Raw genomic sequence first — 24,843 nt, forward strand, 5'->3', positions numbered from 1 at the left:
TTTGTTCACTGCCAATTCTGACCTGGTGTTCTGAGACTGTTCCAGTTGTTAAACGCAGCAGTGAAGTTTGTTGTGAATTAGCAATGACAAGATAATGCAGACTCTGATTAGGACTTAAATATATAATTCCTTGTGCTGGAGATAATGGCATGGAAACATCTCCTCCAGCAACTGCTGCTATTGTAATCCAGAATTATTTGTGTATTTAACTTTGGAAGATTTAACTTCTGCTTCAGTCCTGTTCATTGGGAGTGCTCAGCCAAGTGTAAAGAGTCTGGGTATCTTAACTTCTATAAACTCTGATACTTCAAAATAACATGTTGCACCTCCAGACACATCCCTTTGCCTTCCCATCTGCTGTATGAAGCTGTGGAGAGAAAATCGAATGCTGTTCCTTTGTTTTTCTGGGAAAAGGTGTAGGGCTGTGGTGAGATTTTTAACACATGCAGGTGACTTAAATCAGTTGTGGCTTCACAATTACTGTTTACCTAAAGGGAAAAAACCAAAATTAGCTGCAAAGGAATTTTACATATTGTGCCTTGTACAGAAAGTGCAGTTATTAGCCTGGTTTTGATGTTAAACAGGAAGAACCTATTTATAAGAGTCTCAATTTCTATTTCTTGAACAGAAAGCTGATGACTATTAGAAATGCGTATTTATCAATTTTTAACAAGATGAATTGATTCAGGAGTTTATTTGTAAGCAGAGAAATCTGTGTTATGCCTTGCGCTGAAGCAAACATGTCATTACAGGCTTTTTATTTCTCATTTTAAATAGTGATGGTGACTCAAAATCTTAATTGTGTGCAGCTAGAGAGAGCATGACCAGCAGAGCAGCTGGGCTCATTTCACACCACTCTTTACTTTGTGGCTCTGATGTTCAGAAAGACAAAACTGTACAGCAGCTTCCCTGCGTGGAGCTCTGCAGGCAGCTGCTGCCTCTTGCCTGCCTCTGTGGAATTCTCCAGCTGTGCTGGATGTTCCACGTGCTTCCCCACTGCCACCTGTGGGAGTGAAGTGTGTGGGGTGAAACTGCTGACACCACCGTGCTGCTAGGATGCGTACCTGGAAAGGAAGGTGGTGCTTAGGGTGCATTCCAGCATGCTCCTCAGATTTCATCAACATGCTGTTTTTATTCGGAGAGACAGAAAAATCTTGATAAATACAATTAAAGCCATTAATCCAAGTACTTCTCAGTGAGACTTGTTTCAGTGAGGCCCCTTTACTGGCTCCCTCCTTGCCTCTTCTCTTGCTGTGGGTGCTCACCACTGTCAGGTGTCACACACTCATTGGCTTCCTACGGTTGGCACATCAGGTTCTTGACTATATATTGCTCAGGAAGATAAAGCATTTCAGCTCTGTCTTTTCTTCCATAAAATAGGTTTTGAACGATTGATTGAAAGGCAATAGGTGGAATGCACACACAGATGAAATGAAATTATTATGTGCTATAGAAGAAATTATTGGTTTAATTTTGAAAGAAGAGGATTTTTTTTCTGTGAGATGAGCAGTGTTCAGCTGTCAGTATTTCATAACAATATTGGGTAATTGTGTACAAGCATGTAAAAGGTTTCTATTTCTAATCTTTGAAATGATTCACTAGTAATATAGAGCTACAGGTACTGGAATTCCTATGACACAGGGTATGCCACTGCAGGAGATGGCTCTGTTTGTCCCAAGGGATATGAATACATCCAATCTTTTCTGCTGTGAGTTCTACACAGCACTGTATCTCTGAGGCAGAGTATAATGAGTGATCCCCTCTGAAATTACCTGCAAGCCTTTTGCTGTCAGCCCAGCACAAAGCATGTTGAGTATGGGGGGCTGAGGGGTGTTCAGCAGATGAGTGTTTGCAAGCCAGGAGTGGCTTTCAGGGTCTTCCTGCTGTTCCTTGCCTCTTTTTGTTATCCTGGGAGAATGGTCACTGAGTAGCAAATAAAAATATTTTTGAACATACTGAATTTCACAGACCTTATCTATTGCTTGTGGGGAGGTTTTGCACTGCCAGTTAACACAAGCAATTATATTGGCTGTGAAAGTGTTATTGGAGGATAGAACAGTGAAGAGGTGGTGTGCACTTGTGACCCCTCTGTCTGATGGAAGAGGAAGATGTGCAAAAAAGGATGGTGAATCTTCGTCGGTCAGATTAGTGACTGCACCAACCATCTGCTCTGATGGGGGTCAGACCATTTTCCACTAAATGCAGTTGCTTGAAAATTGACTATATTCAATAACTGTCTGAATTTAAAAGGCAGTTTTTGAAGTCCAGGTTGAAAGGTGAGGAAAAATGTCTTAGTCATGGTTCTCTTAACCTCCATCTATTTTATGGAAGCAAAACTTGATTATGTCTGTGCACAGTTGCTGTCTAAAGGGTTTTAGAAATGACCAGTTCCCTGTCCTGTACCTTGAGCCTTAGTTGCTGCAGCACCACGAGAAGGAAGGATGGCTGTGGGTTTTTACAGACTGCATGATGTGTATCCATCCAACTGGGTTGGGTTTTTTGTAATCATGTAGTAAGGTAGTTTGGTAGTCTAAAGCCAGAGTTTAATTTTACTTTGTTTTTATTTAAAGGCAAAAATACATTTGGACAATTAAATTATAAAATCATATAGAAAAAATGATGGTGTAGAAACATCTTAAAACTGATACAAAAATTACTTAGTTGTAAAGCAGTTCATAGGATCATAGATGACATGAATTCTTTGACTGTTTGTAGGATGGGCAGCAGAGAGGGAAGGGATGGCAAATTTGTTCTGTGAGAATTTTCAAGATTTCAAAATTTGAGTTTAGTTTGTTTTAACTTCTTGCTGGTAACTCAGCACTAAGGTGTGTGCTTGGGAGTGTATTTGCTCTTACCCTTAAGGAGTTTACATACAGTGTCTCTACTTATTTCTCAAGATGGAGAAATAGATTTAGATACATTTGTGTGTATATGAATATAAAATATAAATATAAAAATTATATAGGAAAACAAACCTTATCAAATGATTCTGGAATCACCTCTCTTACTCTAACAGAACTGTTCATTCCCACTGCTCCCACGTGACCTACTTTTTGGAAAAAAGTATTATTAATATTCTGCCTGTGAGATGTAGCCAAACATCAGTTTGTATTGTACCTACAGTGAATATTTATTAAAAATAATACTTGTATTAAAAAATGGTGTTGTGGTGACCTTCCATTTTGAGGAAATGAAGGAGAGAAAAGCTGAATATAATAGGGACTGATAGAGTGGTATCAGTCCATCTTCTGAGATGCTCCCTGGGCTGAGTGACAGGCAGTAATTGATGTGCTCTCTTGTGTCACCTCAGCTTATCTTCATTCTAATTATTGCCACCTGCCTGCTCTGACTGAGCATTTGGTGTGGGTGTTGGGATGGCTCTGAATGCTGTGCAGGCTTCAGCTCATGAAATACCCTGTCACGGATGAGAAGGATATGCAGAATTTTAAGTTACTATGAAATATCTGACCTCTGCAGTGTAAGTCAATATATGGATGTGCTACAAAGTATTTAGGCTATAGAAAATGTGTTTTTGATCTTAGTGATGTGGTTACTTTGCAGAGAATGCTAAAATGAAACCTTAAAGAACCTGGAAAATGTTACAATTCAGGTCTTTGGGGGAAAAGAGCAAAGATCTAATTGAAAGTAATTGAACATTGTTTCTGCTAAAAATTAGAATTACTTATGTAAAACTGAGTCTAGTATTTTGATTGAATTGCTGCCTGGATTTGATCATTGATGTAATTAGTGTCCAACACAAGCAGTACCGCATCTAAGGTGAGTGTCAAATTGACCATTTTGTTACATTGTTTGTTTTTGTTAGTTGACTTTAGTTAAAACCCAAAACACTCACACAGTATTGGAGTTTACATGTGATAAACAGAATTTGCTTTTGTTTGTTGAATTACTGGCAAATAACAGTAATTTCTTACATTTTCACAGCATCATCTGCTGTAATTTACATCCTGATATTTCATGTCCAAGTTAATTTAATGCTAATGAGCATGTTGGTAATGATGGCTGTGGCACAGCATATTCAAGTGCTTTATTTTAACCACAGTGTTCATTTTCTGAAAAGAATGTTAGTTTTCTGTGCTTACTTCCACCCCTTTATTTGGGTGCTTGTCATTTGCCTTTTTACCCATTTTATGACTACAAAATACAAGAATATCCTTAAATAGAGGAACATTTTTAGCCTTTCCTGAAAACAAAGAAAAGCAAGCCATCAGTGTTCTACATTAGCTAAAAGATTTTAGCTCCTGTTTTTGTATTTCTTCAGGCAGAATTAGCATAGGAACCACTGAAGTCTGGGATTCCTACCACCTGATGCAAAGCTATTGCTACTATGTTTTTTTAAGGGGCAATATATTTATATGGCATTTTGCACATTAATACCTTGGTTTCTATGTATGCTAAGCTGCTGGTACAGCTTTCACTGTTGTGGGTTTTTTTGGTCAGACTGTTTTTTTTATGTAACTTTTGTCTCTGCCTCTCTGTACACCTGGCTACTAAAATTATAAATATTTACAGCCTTCTGTGGCAATAGCAAAAGTTGTTTAAAATTAAATATTGGAGCAGGTGGATTTTTTCAATATATGGGGCTGTTTGTGTATAAACAACCAACACTGACTGCACCTGCCTTACCTTTACTGGCTCAGCTGTTTGTGGTCCCAGCTTCCTTACGTCAGTCTGACCCACCACAGTGCTCTTACTCTGTTGCATCTCTAGCAGCTTTAAAAGGCCTCTAAAAAAACCCAAAAAGGCAGAAAAATGCAAAGTTGAAGGAAAGACAGGTATTATGCAGAAATGAGACAGTTGGTAATAAATAGGTTGCTGGTCCTATGTTTGTAGTGGTCAATTTTAGCATCTTAAAAAACTCACTTGTGCTATGAGGATTGTCTCTGTTGTACATCACAGGCAATATGTTTTCAATTAATTACTCCCAACCTGCTACTCTTAACTGGGAGAATCTTTCACAGACCAATGAAATATTCAAAATTGCTCAAAAGATTCAGACACATAGTTAGTGCTTATGTAAACGGGAGCTGTGTGGGCTCCCTAATCACTTAAGTAGCTTTGAAAAAACTCATCCTTGATGTTTTTATTTCTCTGCAGTAGCCAGTGTTTATAGTTAGCTTTGAACAAGATAAAAAAATTCCTTGTTATTGTACTGAGAGCATATCTGAGAATGTAAAATTGCCATTTTGTATTAACAAATGCTATGAAAAAGTTCTCTATTCTTTAAAATCAGCATGAAATATTCATCTAAGCTGTCAATAAATATTTAAAGGTGATGTGAAATCTTCATGCATTTTAAGGAGTACAATTAATTAAAACATTGTGAGGACTAAAACATTGTAGTGAATGTAAGAGTTGTATTAGCATCTGTTAAATACAGACCAGGTACTTGGTTTAATTTAGTGAAAAAAGCAGGAGAACAAGGGGACTTCTTATTAACCCCTTGATTGCTGCACTCTGGGTTTGGGGCATTGGTTTAAGATGTGGAAGACCCTGAGTTGCTCATCTCCTGGGATGGAAAGGAAACTCTTTTTGGTCATTGTGTCAGAACTCTCTTCTTGAATTAAGGCATCCTCTTTTGATACCTTTTGTCCTTAGAAGGATACACAAATACTTGAGATCTTTGCATGAGTTGGATAAGATAATTCTGTATGCTGTGTGCTTGTATTGCTTGCTGGAATCTATCAGGTTTTGGGGATCATAATGAGGGTGATGCTCAGGACTTTGGAGTGAAACTCCTATAAGATTTCTAAGTATCAGGAGTTATTAAACAAAGAGAAATTGTTCATTTAAAATGAAAATGAGTATTGTATTTAAGAAAACAGGGAATTTGAAGATGTCTAACACAGACATACAGTCATTCTTGGGTTTTTTAGATTGGAGAAAGATGAGATTTGATTATTTGTGTGGCTTTTTGTGCCAATACAGATCAGAAATTAAATTTCTGGAGCACTATGGAAAGCAGCTGTATTTCAAAGTCCCAGTTTTTCCCACAGTGCTGAAAAAAATATGTAAAGAAAACTGAAGACTGACTGTTGGGAAGATGGGGAATGTGCTGTAGAGGAATATCCTCCATTCATTTTTTAAAAGTTGCTCTGAAATGGTGTTCTCAGTTGTGTTTTTGTCTGCAGTGTTAATGTTAGTTAAAGAGATTCTTTTAGATTTATTCTACAAGGGTACTTGAGAGATTTTAAAGGTGTGAAGCAAATGGTGTATTTTGGGGAGAGGGAGAGTGGAAAATAAAACATCATGGAAGTGAGTTTGGAGGTGTGCCTGCCTCGGTCAGGTTGGTTGGTGCAGCTGGTGACTTAGAACAGCTCCTGGTTGCTGTTTTTCAAGGGACAAAAAGCATTGCAGCTTTATTCCTTCTTGGCTTTATTTGGCACACCTGTTTGTACTACCTGGCCTCTTTTGCTGCTTGCCTTCAGTCTCCTCTCACATCACTTTGTGCTGAGATTCCCCAGGGTCTGTCCCTGGGATTTTGGCTTCCATTCTGAAGAGGCTTCTGAAATCCTACAAAACCTGTCCTGATTGCAAATATTTATATTATGGACAGGAGGAAAATAAAATGCTTCTTATATGGGAAGGAGAGGTGTGGTTGCAGTTGTTGTTACCTTGCTGGGGATAGTCCTGCTCTCATTGATTCTCCCACCCCATGTCTCAGTTCGTGTCTTGCCTGCAAGGTGTTTAGAGGGGAGCCTACTGCATTTTTGGGTGTTAATGCCAATTTACTGATAACATCTGAAGGAAATTCAGCTTTCAGCTTTGGTTTTTCTCTACACTGGGCTGGCCACTATTGTCTTTTAGAATAAAAGCACACTTTCAGAAACCTACATTAATAATGTAAGGTCTTTATAAAATTTTATCGAGTTGAAAAAAGAGGCTTACAAATGAGGGTTATTTAATTCTGTAGCAGAAGTGAAGTCTACTGTTCAAATACCAGTTCAGGCAACCCAGCCACAAAAACTAATCTCAGTTAAAATGGTTTGTATTAATATTCTACATGTTATGTAAAAGTTTATAGTGTTAATTTTCTTGACCTGTTAATTAGTTCTGTGTCTAAACATTCACATTAAACATAACATATAACTTAGAGAGCATCAGTGCAAACCAACAGAGAAACTGTGTTTAAATCTTTGTTATAATGTATATTATTGTTGTTGCAAGGGTAAAATTAAATGGGGAATTTGGCTAGTATTCAGTCTGAAAGGGTTGAAATAAATCACTATTTTAGTTATCATACTTTGGCGAGTATCCTAAATGAATGTCATGGCAGTTCTGATATCTCTTAAAATTCACTATCTCCAGTTTGAAATCAAGAGTAAGCATAGGTTGCTGAACCTGTTGTATTATAAATGTGAGCACTGTTTTGGTGAGCCTGGGTTCAGAAGCAGGATGGCCTGCAGGTGCAGTGAGATTAGACACCTGAATTCTCTATCAAGGCTTTATAACAGATTATTTAGATTTTAACTTGTTTTGTGCCAGTCACTTTTGAGGAGTTGCTTCAGGTGTTGTGTTCTGCCTTGAAGATGTGTCCTTAAAAAATGTGTGCTAGGCAAGGCAGATAGCTACTGAAATGAGTTGTCTTTAGAAATCTGTACATGCACCAGCTCCTGTTGCTGCCTCATCTCCAGGATTAAGGACTAAATAAGTCTAGATGGATATTGATGCCTGTAGTTGTAAATCTTAGCTAACATTTATAGCTACTGTCCTGCTTGCAGCCTCTTTTGGGAAGTTGAAGATTGTCTTCTGAGTGGATCAAAATATCCCACCCCTCTCCTGACTCAGCAGAACTTGAGGGCCTGTGCACATCTCAAAAGGCCCTGTTGTGTCCCAGTGGCTCTCTAATTAGCGGAAAAAAGCAAATGGGAAATTCCTTTAGCACAGTTGGAGTGAGTGTTGAAACACTTCATGCAAGGCTGAGCTCCAATTCATTAATGTACTGCAGGCAGCTTTCAATATAGGAATGCCAAAGCCCAGGCTGTGCCATGCCAGAGAACTGCCTATACCAGCACACTCTACACGAAATGCAGGCTTCTCTTCCTCTGACCTTTGGCAGCAGCTTGATCAGACCTTGGGCAGATTAAAACTGTCCCTTTAAAATAATGCAAGGAAATAGCAAGGCAGCATCATCAGTGCTCACTCTCTTGCTAAGTGAGGGTGTTTTGTTTCCTGCTCTCTCTCTGGTGCAAATGGAGAGCACCAGCATCCTCTCTGCAAGGCAGGACTTCATGATGAGACCATACTGGGATGATGTAAATCAGCAAAGTTCCTGAGGTGGAGCTGCTGTTTTTTCACTCACTGTTGGGGGGTGGAAATGCTCAAAGCCTCTGATTTGACTTTTGCATATATGGCTTCTTTCTTGTGAACTTAAGTTACCTGTGTAAATCTGCTGGAAAGGCTTGATAATCCAAAAAGATACAAAGAATAGGAGATACTATCTTGGTGGCTATGAAAAATGATGAGGAGTTTTTCTTTTAATGGTTTGTTGTTTGTAGGAGTTTCTTTTAGTGTGGTCTCTGACACTAGCTAGATGTACATGTTTTGTTATGACTTGTAAGGAATTTGAAGTCCTAAGACTCTTTTGGAGGATTGTCACTGCAGTTTGGGAGCAGCCATCCATTGTAAATAATTTTTTGCAGGTTGATTGATGAATGTGACCAGATGCTAGGTAATGCTTATTATTCTGGAAATGGAATTATTTAGGGAGAGAGCACAGAAGGCACCATCCTCTGTGTTGGTGGCATTTGAAAGAGGGACATGGGGATTACTTTGTGTCAAAATTGTCACAACTGTGCTCTTGGCTGGCAGGAGCATCCTGCTGGTCACTTCAGAACAGTTATTTTTTGGCTTAACTGCACTGAAAATATTCTCTTGGGTTCGTTTTCTTCTCCTCTTGAGATTCCCCCTTGTGCATTCACAAAGATGCACTGCTGCTCCCTGCACTGACTCCCAGAGAGATAAATCCAGCTTTTGTCCCGTGGAATTCTTTCAGCCTGGCACTGACAACGCTAGTGGCCTCATCTGATTAAATCTACTTCACTGCCATGCAACATGACAAATGCTTTTGGTTCGAGTTGAGCGGTAAAGCTTTTGCAAACAGCAAAAACAGTTGTCAGCTGTCAGTGTTGTGGGACCAAACACACTTTGTGCTACAACAAGCAGACAAAAAACCTCTGAGCCGCACGGCAGATCAAATGGGAAACCCACTCAGGGTACATCCAGTTCTATTAAGACATGAGTGTGTTTTTATCAAGACTTGTTTAACAACACAGGGGAGAACATCTGTTAGCAATTGGTAATATGAAAAAATAGTCTAATTTGCTCTCAAGAAAGCCTAGATATTGCAAAATTACAGGATACTGTATTTGCAAGATGGGATATTTTGAAATTCTAGTATGTTTTGCTTAAAAATGCAGCTTTTGACTTAATTTGTTGCAAAAAATTTCTTTATAAGAAAAAACTGTTTTGAGGAGCTTTGGAGAAAGCTGTTTGGCTGCAGGGTGGTGGCTCTGCTTCAGAAATTAAGATATGAGAGTGAACTGAGGTTGAAAATTGCACCTGGCTGTTTGGCATAGTCCTGGCTATTGAATTTTTTGTGCTCTGAGTTTTTATTCTACCAGCCTCACTGAAGAAAGAAGTACAGAAAGTTTGGGAGAAATTGGGATATTTCTGACTGTATGTTTTAAAAATTTTATTCCTTGTTTTGTTTGAGTAGATGAAAAAAGGAGCATAATATACTGGCTCTTTGTTTTTCTTAAATGGCTGTATAGGAATACCTGGCTTTTGAATTGGAGCCTGCTTTGGACTCTCTAATCTGGAATATTGTAGGTCAGCCTCAAAAGTATGCCCAATTTATGCTTAATCCCAAACCTGATGGGCATCTTGTCCTTTATGCAGAGAGTACCATGCCTAGTGCAGTGCATGCTGGCATTTCCTTTTGGGGCTGTTCTTCTCTTAGTCTTTAAATCAGTTTTTAATTAATACAAGTAAAGTCCAACTGCTAATATAAGCCTCTGTTTTAAAAGCAAGTCAAGCAGAAAATACTTTCTCTGCGTGTTTTCTGTTGCATTCCCGATTCAGACATTTCATGTCTGGAAGGTGAAGGGGGAGCAGCTCTGTCTTTGATTTGTGGCCATCAGCCTCAAGTTTGCTTCCAAGTCCAGGCCTGGGATCGCAGTGCTGAGCACTGTGGGCATGTGTGCCTTGCCATTTCCAGGCAGCCCTGCCCACTGCCTCGCTTGTGCAGGCTGGCTGTGAGCCAGTGCTGACCCACAGGCATAATGTGCAGGCTAATACAGTGAGTGCTGCTGAAAGCATGGGGAGCCTGATGACGCCAGCGGGGCTTGCAGGGCTCAGAGCTCACTCCTGCCATGCATGCCTCTGAGCCTGGAGGGAGGCAGAGCTCTGCACCTTGGTACAGGACAGCCTGGCTGATGGGGAGTGAGCACTGCTTCTTCTACACGGCCAAAGCAATAATAATTGTCACCTTCTGCACTGTGGCACTCGCCCTTTACCCGTCCCCAGACTGTTAGGGAACTTTCCTTCGTTAGGCTTTTCATACTGAACCGGGAAACGTTCCTCTCAAGGTTGTAAGTGGCTTAATCCAAACTGTTGTGTGCAGCCACCCTCAGGGATATATTTTTATAATGTGCTAATGGCTCAGTAACCGGCGAGAGGAATGAAATGCTTAGGCCTGTCAGCTAAAGGGCACTACAAGTCCTCTTTGGTCCTTAATATAGTAAGGACATCTTTACAGCTGGCATCCCCTCTCAGCATTGTGACTTTCCATTCGGTTTATTTTGTGTTAGAGCTGTTCAGGAGCTGCTAGAACTACCAGTTTTGGGAGAATCTTGTAACTGAAATAAAACAGTTGTTTCTGCTATCGCCCCCCTTTGCTTTGTCAGGTGCCACCCCTCCCTGCTCTCCCAAAATCTCTTGTCACAGGGCAGGCAGGAACTTGCAAGTCTAGCAAGACTCAGTATAATGAAGACAAATTTTTTTCCCCAAGACACATTTACGATCTGATTTCCTTTATAAAAATGAGATCAGCATCTTAATTTTAATTAAGTAAAAGACTGTTAGCTAAAGCCTCTTGAACACGGAGCATGAAAAATAGGAAGGACGCCAAGGAATTATGACTGCTGGGATAATTTCATCTTGCAAGTTGGGGCTCCAGCCATCCATCTTTGAGCTTAGGTTCCAAACCATCTATTGATGTCTGAAGCAGCTTGGCACTCGGTGAATGTCACGGTGGCTCGGAGTCCCGTGGGATACTGGGAGCACAGTCAGCAGAGGACACCTGTCCTCAGAGACTGCAAGATCTTCTTGGGTCACCGAGCAAGGAAGCTCTGAGGCGTCTCAGGAGATGTGTCAAAATTGCTAAGTGCTGTAAACTGTTTTATCAATTCCTGGGAGCTGAATTAGCGGTCATTCTTGTTAGGTGTTTCAAATGCTCTCAGTGGAAGCAGCAGTGTGTGTTTATGGAGGACAATTATCTAATTATTGGCCATTAACGAGTATCTGTAGTCTCTAAACCTGCTCAGGGAAGTGAGGAATGTCTGATTGATTGATTGTTCCCCCAGTTCTTTGTCTCTCCTTTCTCTCATGGTCAGTATCACAGGCCAAATTCTGCACTCTGTATTATAGGCAAAGAAAAGCTCTGTTGCACTACCTGTTGTTGAATCCTCTCTGTGTGGGATTTGTGTTCTGACCTGACAGCTCGGGTGCTGCAGCTGCTGCTTCCCCCTCAGCCTGGAAGCTGGCATGTAGGATCAGGACTTGAGCAGGGTAGGAAGGCAGATGCAGTTTTTCAGTACTACACATTTTCACTGCTCCATCTTCTGTGAGTGGGTAGCTTTGTGGAGATCTTCCTTTGGCTGAATTTCCATTACTTATTAGCTATCTCCCTTTCCCAAAAGGATTAAATAGATTACTTTGCTGCTAAGGCCTAGATTGACTTCAGAGGTAGCTTGGATCCAGATATTAGTCTTGCACTTTAGTGCTTTTAAGAAGATTGCTGTAATGACAGTAAATGAAGCCAAATACAAAATAGTGCATTACAGCTTTATGTAGGTAGTGTATATATGTATGTATAAGAAGGTATATTGGGTTGCCACCCCACCCTAAAGATTTAACTGGAATTTGCAAATAAACCACGAATTTGCTGTTAACATGGAACAGCTGCAAGAGCACAGTGGGTTTAAACTGCTCAAAACCCATTAAAATCCCTTTAGTGGTCCTTAGGTTAAAGAGGAAGAGAGAATAAATTACTGTTCTGACAGAGTTGCTGGTCTTACAAATAGCACTGATGGCTTCAGAGAATTTGCTGAAGTGGTCTTGGAAATGTTAAAGCTCCAGTTTGATACAAGCAATTTTTGGGAGGTTTTTTAAACTGATGATCTTGAGATGGACTTTGGACTTGGAAAGCCTGTCACAGTGAAGGGGTCGGTGCTGTCAGTGCTTTAATGCTTGGGCACACTGCTATTGGCACTGTCCCTGCTGGTTTTGCATCTGTGACCCAGCTCTTGCTGCTGTCCAAGGAATGTGCACAAAGGCAGCTTTGTTCCCTTCTCCTTGACCCCAGGGAATCAGTGCACAGCCAGCATGCCCAGACCATTTGCTGCAGAACATCAGAAGCTCACTGTGAAGCTCTTGAAGAGGAGGATGCAGGGGCAATTGGATTGAAAGTGCTTGAGCATAAAAATTCATTACAATGTAGAATGGGATACAAACTGAGATGTATATTCAACGTTTACTGCTCTGTAGGGTTTAATATTTTATTTTTATGTTACAAGTGGTAAACAGGTGTGGATTTGTATCACTAAAAATGCTCTAAAAACTGAGCTATGCTCAGCTAAATCTCCCTGGCTATGGCTTTGCTTGGGAATACGGAGGTTCTGTCAGCTGATGCACCCCTACTCCTATGCATCTGTTGCCTATAAGAAAATTCACCCATACAATTCCACCAAGGACCAGCCATTCAGTCTCTAAATAAAATGACAATGTCTTCTTGGAGGCTGCTGTTTTTGGCTTTCAGCTTGCTCAGTGTTAATGGCTTTTTGAAGTGACTTTTAAAAAGCAAACCACAGTGTTGGCTTCTTGCATGAGGCGCTCTAAGCAGATGCAAGAACTGGCATGGAAATCAAAGAACACAGTTATTTGGCGGCTGTAGGATGAGCCAAAGCACTTATCAGGCATCAGTGTAAGACAGTAGAACTTTACCAGCCTCTGATGACTCTTGGAATGAGCATTGAGAAGGTAAAGCAACTTCTTCATCTAATTTGGGGGACACAGATCCTGAAGGAAGGAGATTTGTCAGCGTTTTGCAGAGCAGATGGCTGTATATTGATTTGGATGGAACTATTTTAATTTAAAGTCCTCTGCAGCAGCAGGAAAATATGATTTCAGTCTCATAGCTATATTTATGTCTGTAATTGGTAGTTAATACAATTCTGGTCAGAGTTTGCAAGATCATTTCTTTTGCTAGGCAGACAGGAGACAGCTTCATCCATTAGTACTAATCCTATTTCACGGGAAGCTCGATGTTTAAATGTTAGATTTGCTCTCTGATTGACAGTAACTCTTGCATCTTGGTCCCCCTCTAAAACTGGGGGAAGGTGTGGCTTAGGATCACGTGGATAAAGGTGGTAGTATGGCACCTACTACTGGGTATGTGTGGAAGGAGTTGTTTGGGATGCCAGATGAAGTCTGAACAGCTTTTACGTCATGATTCCTGACTCAGTACAGCCTGAGATGCCTTGGGTTGCAATGGTACAAAATGAAGGCTGTTATGTGGAAGAAATTGAATGGGATTCATTATCTGCCAATGAGTCACCTCATTTGAAGTCTGTCTGGTCATTGTTTTCACTGATAAAAGAAATGTCCACGTCAGTTGTGTGGAAGGTCATCCTGTCTAGATTGGCAAAGAACAGCAGAAGGATGTTCAGTGTTCCTGCTGGTTAGGCTTAAAGAACACCAAGGGCCACTTGTCTTAATTTTGGCTTTTCTGGTATAAGCCCTGGCCAAATGGATCAGTGTAACACTTGCCAAATAGCAAAGCACAAAGGTATTCTTCCTCAGAAGTAAGCTTTAACTGTGGTCCTTGAAATTAAAATGTACTTGTTGCGGGGGACCCTCCCAACTTCTTAAACTCTAAAGCAGGCACAAAAAAGTCAAGTTTTGATTAAAACTCAAAATTCCCTGTGGAATGGGTATGTGGGTAATCATTACAAGCTACTGCAGGAAAACTAGCCATGAGAGTGCTATGATCAGCAGAATCAATTTGCTTTCTCTTTAACCTTGAAAGTTATGCTTCCCCTTGAAAGGGAGGAAAATGAACCGAACCTGACAACCAGCATGATTCATCAGGTAATTCTAGTGAGATGGCAATTATACCTTGAGTTGTCATTTTAAGGACAAAAATCTATAGTAGTACATGTTAAACCCAGGTTAGTACCTCCTGTAGCTAAAGCACAGTAGTGTCATATATTCTGAAATGGGCTCAAATCTGGAGAGGTCTGAACTGTAGCTGGCACTTAGACTGTCCTTGAAAAAGGCTAAATATGTGCATGCAGGGGGACTAGAGGACCAAAAAGTGCTGCTTTGGAAGAGGAGGGTAATAAGAGATCTGGCAGGTTAAAAAAAAATAGGTTAATTCAGACGCATCACAGAGTAGGCTGACAGAAGGTGGAAGCAGCAGAACTTGTGCAGGAGATGTCTGAATTTGGCAGGGATTTAAAATTCAGTCTAAAATAAAGTTAGTTGCATGCAGGCAGAGTGAATGTTGAGCCTGTACACTCTGTTCAGTGTGAGCACATTATGGGAATGTGATATTTCCATTTGAAATTTGTCAGAAAGCTTGGGCAAGCTTAATGCTGGAAAATAAGGGGTTTAAAGAAATTCAGGTGATTTCTTTACTGAATATAAAAGATATTTAGTTGTCAGGGGTTTCACCTGTGGTTTTTATAATTTTCAACTTGCGTTGGTTAAGAAAACATCTAAAAAGCTGGCATATAGCCAAGTGGTGGTATGGATGAAATGTGAAATGGTTTTCTTCTCTTTTAGGATATAGTTTTGGTAGTTAAGGACCATTTAAGTCTGTCATACCATTTATAGGATGTATTGTAAACTGTTAAAATTATCTGGAGTATAGAAAGTCACAGGAGAGTGCTGGATGATGTGTGGGTGGGAGGAACAGGAGCTGAGATTCACTTGAGACTGGCAGATGCTGACAGGTGTGGCTGTAGCCCAGCCTCCTGTGGGGTGATGGGGAAGCGCAGTGCCATCACCTGGATTTGGGTGTGGATGCTCGAGCCTGCGTGGTCCTGCTCGGGCACCTGTGGGCTGCTTCCAGGCTGAGCCAGAGGTTTTTCCACCTGGCTACTCAGGCAAGAGCTTGGGGGTGAAAAGGAGGGGATAGAACCTCTAGCAAGTTCTCAACTCACACCTGCCTCTTTTTCAGTTTGGGAAGATTTTATAAAAAGCAGATGCAGTGTATAATGGTGTAAATGCCACGTTTCTGTGGCAGAGAATGGTGAACCTGTTGTGCACATGCTGCCCTTGCTGTTCCTAACTAGAAGATGCAGTTCTGTTATGATTTTGGGTATAGCACTGCTGAGGGTGTGCTGTCCTGTGCTCTATCTGCCCAAAATATGTTTTGCCAGCAGCTGTTAGGAAGTTGCACAAATGCCTGTACTGAAGACCATACTGGGGCTCTTTTGCTGAGTATTTTATATTTCTGTTACTGTGACTGCAATCATGACTTTTTCCAGAATAAATACACAGAATATGTAAATCAAGTTATTGAGGGCATCCAGTAGCTTTTCTTTAGACATCATGTACTATGGAGGAAAAAGGTTAATAATAAGAAAAAAAGATCTTAAATTCTATTACTGAATACTTAGCTGAGGCTAAGTGGGAACATGTCATCTAAACTAATATAACAATGAAACCCATTATCCTAATTGTCTTACCCAAGTTATAACCATGGAAAACTTACTGGGGAGCAGTGGAGAGCAAGGTATGTATTCATGATACATCAGAGAACATGGAAAATTAATGTACTTTTTTGTTTTTTTCTTTAGGTAAGTAACCGAAGGGGACATGAAGAATTGACATTTAAATGGCCAGCATGTTGCAAAAGGTATTTCAATTCAATAAGAAATGTGCAAATAATTAACTTGAGTACATATTTAATGAGTATTTTTCTCCTTTTTTTTTCACTCTATTGAGACTGTCTTGGCAGAGAAATTACAGAACTTGAGTCTAGTTAGTTGACGAAAATTATTTTACTTGCTATGAAAGTAGTAATAATATTATGGTGATGTTGAATGAAATATTTATATCATTCTTGCAAACTGGAAAGTTTGCTTTACATGCTGATTATAAAGTGATAGATGCATTGCATCTACTTTCTAAGACATGATACCACCAAGTAACTGAGAGGAAGCTAAACCGGATTTGATCCCTAACCAGCTCCTTCCTTGGCAGCCAGATGGATATGGAGGTATGTGAGGCCTTATCTTGCATTGGGGAATAATGTCTGTAAATATACTGTGAACAAAATGCTGCAGCTTCTGCTGGTCACACCCACACAGAAGCATCAAAGAAAGCCCAGCTATATTTCATTTGCAATGGCTCTCCTACTGATTATTTTTTTGCATCACTGATAATCGATTATAGTTTGGTAGAATGTGTTGTTGTCGTGTTGCTGTCTGCAAAATCCCCCAGGAGAGTGTAGGTTGATGGGAGAGTGGTGGTTACAGACAGCAATTCCTGTTAATGCCAATTAGGGATGGTAACACAAAGCTGTTTGGAAGAATCCTCATGAAAGCTGGTTAAAGGAAGAGGATTTTGGCTTACAAAAATGTCAGTGTTTCCTAATTATTTCCATTAGAGTGCAAGTTACACTTATTAATCTTTCTGACAAAAGGGTGCAAGGAGGAAGACAGACCTATTGATTAGGAAATGTCTGGGGATAGATGCAAGTTCTGATTTCAGTGAGGCAGAACTGAGATTTATCCCTGAATTTCCTGCTTCAGAAAAGATTATGGAGTCTAATGGATTGTTATCTGTTCTCCTTCCATCAGTTTTGAGTTGAACCCCCCAGACTATATTGGACACAAAAATTAAACATTCTCTGACAAGATTTTTGGCAGAAAAATTTTGGTTTTGCCCTTTATAGACTTTCCACTATTGGCTGCATATAACTACTTTATCTTTCTTTGCTGATTTTCCCAATTTTCCTTTGTCTGCACTGGGATTTTGCTGACAAAGAAATACCATGGAGAAACAAAGGCTCACCTGAAGCTGATTTTGTGAACTGAGTTTGGGAATATTTGAGTTGAAGAACAAATCTGTCCCACTGAAACTTGCATTTAATTATTCTGATTTGTATTTTAAATAAGAAGTATTTTGAAAGATGGAGTAGAAATGTATTTTCTTTCAGCCAAGAAAGAAAACAAATCAATTTATTTCTTTCCTGAAGCTTGCTGCAGTTTTACTGTCTCGCAGGTCTTTGTGAACAGAAGCACAAACATATCAATGTGCACAAGTTCTGCTTTTTATCAGTGAATAAGTGCCTTTGTGGGAACTAAAAGGTTTTTTCTGTTCCCCAGAGAGTTCCACAGCATCATTTTAGCTTTTGAAAAGAGAAAGTTCTTGGCTAACATTAAAACAAAATGCTGCTGCTTGTGGCTACTCCAGATTTTATTTTTTTTTTAATGTGAGGAGCCAGCCATTTAAAAAAACCTTCAGTTATGAAGGGGAGGCAAAACCTGCAGAAATTTAGGATGGAAGGAAAAACCCATGGTGCAGTACAGTAATTGCTTTCTGCACATGGAGTTCTGAGCACCAATAACCTCTGGTTACTTGGAACTGATAAAAACTTCATATAAAATCAGCATTAACTACTTGTACACTAGTTTTATACAGCAAACAACATTAGATGTGGTGAAATGCTTACTGAATGCCTCATCTATTTGCTAAGTGTAAAATGAATTCAAGTTGGTCCAGCATACATTTCTGTCCCATGGCCTAGGATACATTGTGGGGAAACAGATATAATGGTATCAGAAGATGAAATTAGAGGGATTTGTTTCAGGCAATTTAGTTTATTACATTTGACATCTTATCAGGTCTCTGAAACATAACTAGAAGCTTTCCCTTGGAAACATGTCGTGTCCTGTCTGTCTTAATGATCATCAGGAGTGGGCTGTTATTCCTTTGTTGTAATTATGTATCTGCTAGCAGAAGCCAGAAAAGAGACTCTGCTGCTGAGGAATACATAATTCCTTTTTCTCACATGGGAATGATAATATTGTGCCTCAGTAAGTTTTCAGAGGTCATCTCAGTAAAGCAGGCATTGCTCTGTGAGCTGCATCATCACCATCTCAATGTTGTTTGTTGATGAATAGGTTCATTTTTTTAATTTATCCATTTTTAGTTAGTACATTAATTACATTTCTGTCTGTTGAGCCATATGCGTGAGTCTGAGCTGTCAATAAAGGACTTTGCCATCTCGGTGTCATGTTGTCAGTTAATTCAGATAAATGCCAAACAACCTGCTAAAGTCAGGCATTCACCAAGGTAGGTCAAAATCCTCTAAGCTTTCAGCTTCTCTAGGAATTTTGCTTTGCCTTTTAACATCACCAGTTTCTAGCCTGCATGATCATGGAGGTAGCAGTGGACATGGACTACGTTCACACGGATTTCTCCAGAGGTAGGTGCTCTCTTTTTTCCAATGTGCTAAGGATTTAGTCATCAAACCTCTGTGTGTGTATCTGTTTTTATAGCCCAGATGAAAATGTGTTTATGTGCCTTTGGAGGGTAACAAGTGCTGTGCTATGCAGAAGGGAAATGCTATTATGCCTTGTATGCTTCAAGCTTTTGATAAAGACACTTATGCATTTTTGGCACCTGGTCTCTCCAGCTTCCTATGGAGCTGGGCAGCAGGACAGGTGTCATCCATTCTTTCCTTTTTGATCTCTGGCTTGGCTGTAAACAGGACATTTTTTACTGGTGATCCTGAACTGGGGCAATTGCCAGCACCTGATAAAATGCTGAGAGAAGCAGTAAATTTTCCTTGGAAAATTGAGGTGACTGGTGTGGGGGTCAACATCCAACTTGACAAGAGAACTTGTCAGGAGTCTCTTAATATAATTTCCATGTCTTTTTAGTACTGGAGAACCAAAAAACTGTGAATAGTAACTGACTGGCAAAATCTGATAGATCAGCTAACTAGAAGATGTTTATTGTGTTTTATGATTTAGATTGTGTGTTTGCTGTGTATTTTTGGTTTTTGAAACATCAGACAGATTCTGTAACTTGCCAATGTACTGCTCGTATTGACGCCAGTAAGCATTTAAAAGGTGATTTTCTTGTTATAAGAACTGGTATTAATCATCATCATCAAGCAGTGGTGACATAGAGGTCAAGAAGTTGTCCAAAGAAAGGAAACTTGCTTTTTCAGACCTTGAACAGTTGATGTACTTACCAAATATTCTTGGGCCTGAGTTCTTGTTTAACGGAGGCTGATTCTGAGTTTTTGGCTGTTTGACTGTGTCCCATGCTCTGGTAGTGACATTTTCCTTTAGATCACTTCATTGTCATAGTAATGAGAAAGGCTCTAAGTGCAGGACATGTGTGCTTATATTAAGATTTCTTTTCAGTGGGCAATGGAAGTTTTAAAACTGTCAGAAGGCTCTTATAATATTTTCCTGCTTTAAAGAAATGCATGTAGCACTTCAGAATTTTTTCTTTGTGTACATTCAAAGTGAAACTGTATCTTTGAGATTAGTGTCAGAAATACTTCTATGCACAACATATCTTGAGATTATGTATCTCTAGATATATCATCGTTTTAAGTTGTTGTTCTTGTCTGCCTGTTTGGATTTTCTAAGGAACAGATATGTACATTTGGAAAAAAAGCAGGATTGCATTTCACACTGGTGTTTTTGTTGGCAGCCTAAGGGGACATGAAAATTTAAATGGGCATAATGAATAAATTACCCTTTGACTTTAGACTGTTCCTTCAAAACAAGAGTGGAATGGTGTGTGGTACATTTGCACTGCTTTTTGCCTGTATTTCTTTGTAAGGGGCTCATTTTCTTCATGATCAGTTTAATCCATCATGATCTCCCCTGTACTACAAAAAACAAGGAAAAGCTTTATTTTTATGGTAACCAAAATGAGCACAGAGAAGTCATGGTTATTTTCTCTTTGTCTTCTTGAGGTCTCTGAGTATAAAATGGGAGAAATTCCAGAGTCTCTATGAAGACTTAAAAGTGTTTCAGGTTTGCTATTGATTTTCACATGGAATGCATTCAGATGCTGGGACAATTAGCAGCTGAGCTAAATCCAACTGAGGACAGACCAGAAATTGCAGCTAATGGGCCGTGAGGACAGGGAGGATAATTCCAGTGTCCAGCACTAGGCTGTGGCTAGACTGCCACCAGAAGGAGTGGGAGGTGGGATGGGCTGGCCAAGGGCTGAATGCTGCACGGTAGCTCAGCATTCGCTGCTCTGAGAGATTGTGTAGCCATGCTTGAAAACTGCTTCCACTCTAGTGGCTGGCAAGGAAATGAGTGTGGAAAGCAGCTCTTGCTTGAAGCAGTTATGGTTTAAGAAGCAGATTGTATGTGGCCCTTTGGTGGCTTATTCTCTTCTGATTTGGGTTTTTTCCTTTTTGTTTTCCCCGAAGCCAATTTAAATAGACTAAAATCTCCCAAGGTGACTTCGTTTAAAAAAGAACCCAAAGTCTAATTCTGGGGAAGTGTTTTGCATGGTCCTGAGCTTTTCCACAGCTTATTTTCCAGACAAAAAGTAAAACCTGACGTGTGAAGCATTGACTGCGAAGAGCAACAGGTTGGCTGCCAAATATTTTTGGTCTATGTTAGCTTTTCTGCCAGAATCTTATTTGTTTTCTTTTACTACAAGCATGGCAGACAAAAGGACATTGTTTTTCCAGTGAGAGAATGGGTAGTTTATATCTGCCAGACAAATTTCTTACATTCTGTTTATAAACATTTGTTCAGAAAACACTTCATTCTAATGCAGCTTTTGCAGTTTCTTTCTTGTGCCAGAAGAGATGAAAACATAGGCCTGGCCACTTTGCAGAGCTGCTTTTAAAGATATTCTCCTGGTTTTCATGTTTCAGACAATTCAGATAAGATGTAAATGCAGACTATTGTTGCTTTTGCTTTTCTCCATCCGTGTTCCAGTGCTATTTCTGGCACAGGTAGAGGTTGAAGATGGGCCAAGGTACACATCCTTGCCAGGGTTTCAAACACCACTGAAGATTTGGGAGTGTTGAATGTCATCCTTTTGAGCTTGTGCTGCCTTCTGAGTGTGTTCGTGTATGGCAGAATTTTCACTCATAAGTCTTTAAGTGCTTCTTAAAAATATGTACATCTAATCTTGTGTCAGTCTGAGTGTTTCCTGCATGCTCTGCCCTCTGAAGATTAGTTTTATTGGCTCTATTTCAGGAGTTAATGGAAAATCTATTGGAAGTGAGATTTGTGTTGAATACAAGTGTTAATGGTAGAGAGTTTTCCACAGACACTGTTGAGGGCAGGCTAGGTCAGTCTCATCACTCTTTTGGCTGTAATTGATAGGTCTGGGTTTTTTTCTTCCTAGACTATCACTGGCATGTAGTTAATACATCTGTTCTCAGAAATCATTTGCTTCCCATGGCTACTCTACAATGGCCTGAAATAATAATTTTAAAATTAGAATACCCCCAATTTTTCATCTGTTAAAAGTGAACAAGCTGAGGTAACAAAATCTTCCCCCCACATATACCTGAGGTTAGGAATGCAAAACAGGTGAGCTGTCTGTGTACTTCCCCACAGAATCCATTGTCCAGATTTCTCTGTGAAGGAGGAAAAGGACTGCTGTGTTTTGTATATGTTTAAAAAAGACTGTAAACCTGCTCTGTAATTTTCACAGCCCCCAACATCTGTAACCTCTATGGCTGCATAGGTGGGAACCCAAAGGTAAATAAGGGATTTTGATTTCCTTTCTGTGCTCTAGCCTTTCAGCTGAAGAAGCTAGTGAAGGTTGGGCTGCTTTGCTGCCTGCTCTTGTTTTGATCAGACTGCAACATCACAGCAGTTTGTCTCATGAATTTGTAGCCATGAGAACAAGTTATGAACTGCTGTAATGGTAATTACATTAACTAAAATGGTCATAAAATGATAGGGAGGAAACTGCATGTATCAAAGCTGTGCAATCAGTATTCTCCCCAAACATTTCTAATGAAAAGAAAATACCAGAGTGTGTATAAGTGTATATGCATGTGAGTGGGTGTAGAGTGTGGAAGTGTATGTTAAATAAAACAAAGTCCATATTCATGATATGAGACGAACAAACGTTAATGAACTTAAAATTTCCCTGAGAGGAGTCAGCTGATGTAGCTGAGTGAAAAACTCCAGGCTCTTGGATAAAACCCTGCCAGGATAGGTAATAGACACTTTCTGCTACATTTAGCTCCTTTCCTTAGACAAAACCAGCCATTTTTTCAATGGGAATGTGGTACAGACTCTTTAGAGTCTGTTTGCAGTTTGTTGTGGGAGAGATTTTGGAGCAAATGCAAATAGTGAATGCAAGTCAAAACTGCCAAGCAGGGCCTTTGGAATGCTGTAAAGCTGACATTGGTGGTTATGGAATTGCAGAGAGCCTTCAGGTGCACTTTCTGACTGGAGGAATTGCTTGGAGGTGAACATGGGGCAGCATGCAATGGAAGAAGCAGTTGGGATCCAAATTTAACAGCTGTTCAATGAAAGCAGTTCAAGGTTTCTGGACTGATCCACTAGTCTTTCAAGATTTAAAATGGAGCAGCAGCTGGAAAACCTGAATTTTGCTTAAGAATTGGAAAGATACTGTAGCAAACGACTGATGTAGTATATATATAATAAAGATACATAAATAATAATATATATGATATATAATATATGTATGAATAATATTCAAGGTGTGACGTGTTCTAAAATGTGTCAGAAACAGAACAACAGAGACTTCCCAAGGAAGGCCTGTACTGTCCAGCAGGACACAGGGTGTGTTTGCAGAGGTGGGAGAAGAAAAAAGGATCCTCTTGTTAAGAGGAAGGTTAATAAGGTTTCTTTATATCCCCCTGTTAGGAAAGTTAGCTGGGAGCTGCCACTCACTCCACATCTGCTCATAGCTCTATACCAGTTTGTCTGGCTGAAGACTGAGCTCTGTGGTGGCCAAAAAATTACAAAACACTTCATTCTCAGTCCTCTTTCTCTTTTGTTAAATGGTGTTTTAAAAATTACTTTGGTGATAGTCTTGAAACCATAAATGCACCATTAATTAATAAAGTGTTGCCTGCCTTGTTCCTCAGGCTGAAAACCCCCTGAAATAAACTTCGTCTGGACATGCAGATCCAAACCACGTTTGTCATCCATAAAAGCTGTATTTCGAGAATCAGACCTGAGGGTCTGTTTCTCCATGCTTTTTCTCCTCAACAATATCCACAGCTTCATTCTTGGGGAAGAACAGGAACAGGGCAAGCATGTCTGATACTTCCCCTAAATCATCTCCTGGCCTCCAGCTGTTTTTGGCTCAGGATTTCCTGAGCTGGATATTGTCTCTGTGATTTAATAACCCTCAGTGGCTTTTTCTTTCACAAACTTGTCCCTCCTTGAGCTGAGGAACTCCTTCCCCCAGGGAAATTCCTGCCACCACCTCTGCTCTGACCACTGGGCTGGGACACACAGAATGTGTTCTCCTCGAATATAGGATGTGTTCTTAGGCTCAGGGAGAGGAAATACAAAGTTTAAAGAGGAAACAGCATATGAATAGTTGTTGCTAGAGTTGAAATACTGTTTTGAATACAGGCATATGGTCAAGAACAAACCCCAAACACTTTTAAAAGAAAATGCCATGTACCAAAGACAGGGATCCGTATCCAAATGACGAGGCGTTTGTGTCTTGGCAGTGCTTGACTGTTTGTCTTGTCAGTTCTCTTGCTCTCCTAAGTATGGCTTTATTTATAAAATATTAGCTTTCCAAAGGAAACCATCAGGAAATGAATAACTGTAGTCACAGCTGGTTTTAAAAAGGGAGAATAAAATAGGAAGCTCCATCCATTTTGTGTGCTGAGTAGTGCACAAGTTTTGTGTAAAGGCTGCTATTGATTTCATAACACAAGAAATTAATGTACTTGATTTTCTTACTTTTGGCATTACATGTTGTTCCTGTCTTTGATTTCAAACACTGATAATACATTTAATTTTTTACCCTAATTTTTGGTACCTTCCTGATTTTAAAATAACTTTGTTCAAGTATAGAAGCTTAGAAAATTAATCAAAAATGGAGTATTCAGCCTTGCTCAATGGAACAAATTCCATTTGGGGTTGGTCCCTGGTGAGGTAGGCCTTCTCAGCAGTATATCTCACCTTATTTCCCTCCTCTCAGTACACTCAGGAGCACCTGCACACATCTGGGCTTTAGGATGCTGTAGCATTCAATGAAAGCTGTGGTTATAGAGGCTTGTGACTTGTTTGGTTTTGGATTCATTCTCTTGGGGACAGCAGAAATCTTACTTATTCCTGATGTGGCAGCCAGATTTTTAAGGCTGTGCTCCAAAGTATGAATATTCTACAGGTTTTCAGTGAAAGGGTGATAAGTTTCTTAAAATAAGCTGTTCTGCACACACAGGTTTTTTTATAGGCCTAGACTGTCAGCCTGAGATAGATGCCAAGCACTGGGAGGGTTTTAAATTTGTTATAATAAGAAGCAACATGCCTGATACTGTAAATCACTGGACAGTCTGCAAGTGTTGCTCTTTGTACCACTGCAGTA

General features: G+C 39.9%; 1 protein-coding gene across 3 annotated transcripts in view; it reads left to right on the forward strand.

Moving 5' to 3' along the window:
* Window positions 1-24,843, forward strand: part of ANK2 (ankyrin 2) — a 271,811-nt gene that overhangs the window by 24,035 nt on the left and 222,933 nt on the right. The window contains exon 2 of one of the 3 annotated variants that reach the window (XM_033059494.2): window positions 16,104-16,162. The exons of 1 other annotated variant lie outside the window; for it this stretch is intronic. In XM_033059494.2, the coding sequence (XP_032915385.1) occupies window positions 16,142-16,162 (21 nt within the window). In that variant the 5' untranslated portion in view covers window positions 16,104-16,141. Of the gene's footprint in view, window positions 1-16,103; window positions 16,163-16,504; window positions 16,526-24,843 lie in introns of those variants that run through there. One more of the 3 variants, XM_033059495.1, reaches the window with a different exon arrangement.

The sequence above is a fragment of the Catharus ustulatus genome, chromosome 5, assembly GCF_009819885.2.
Source record: "Catharus ustulatus isolate bCatUst1 chromosome 5, bCatUst1.pri.v2, whole genome shotgun sequence".
NCBI lineage: Eukaryota > Metazoa > Chordata > Aves > Passeriformes > Turdidae > Catharus > Catharus ustulatus.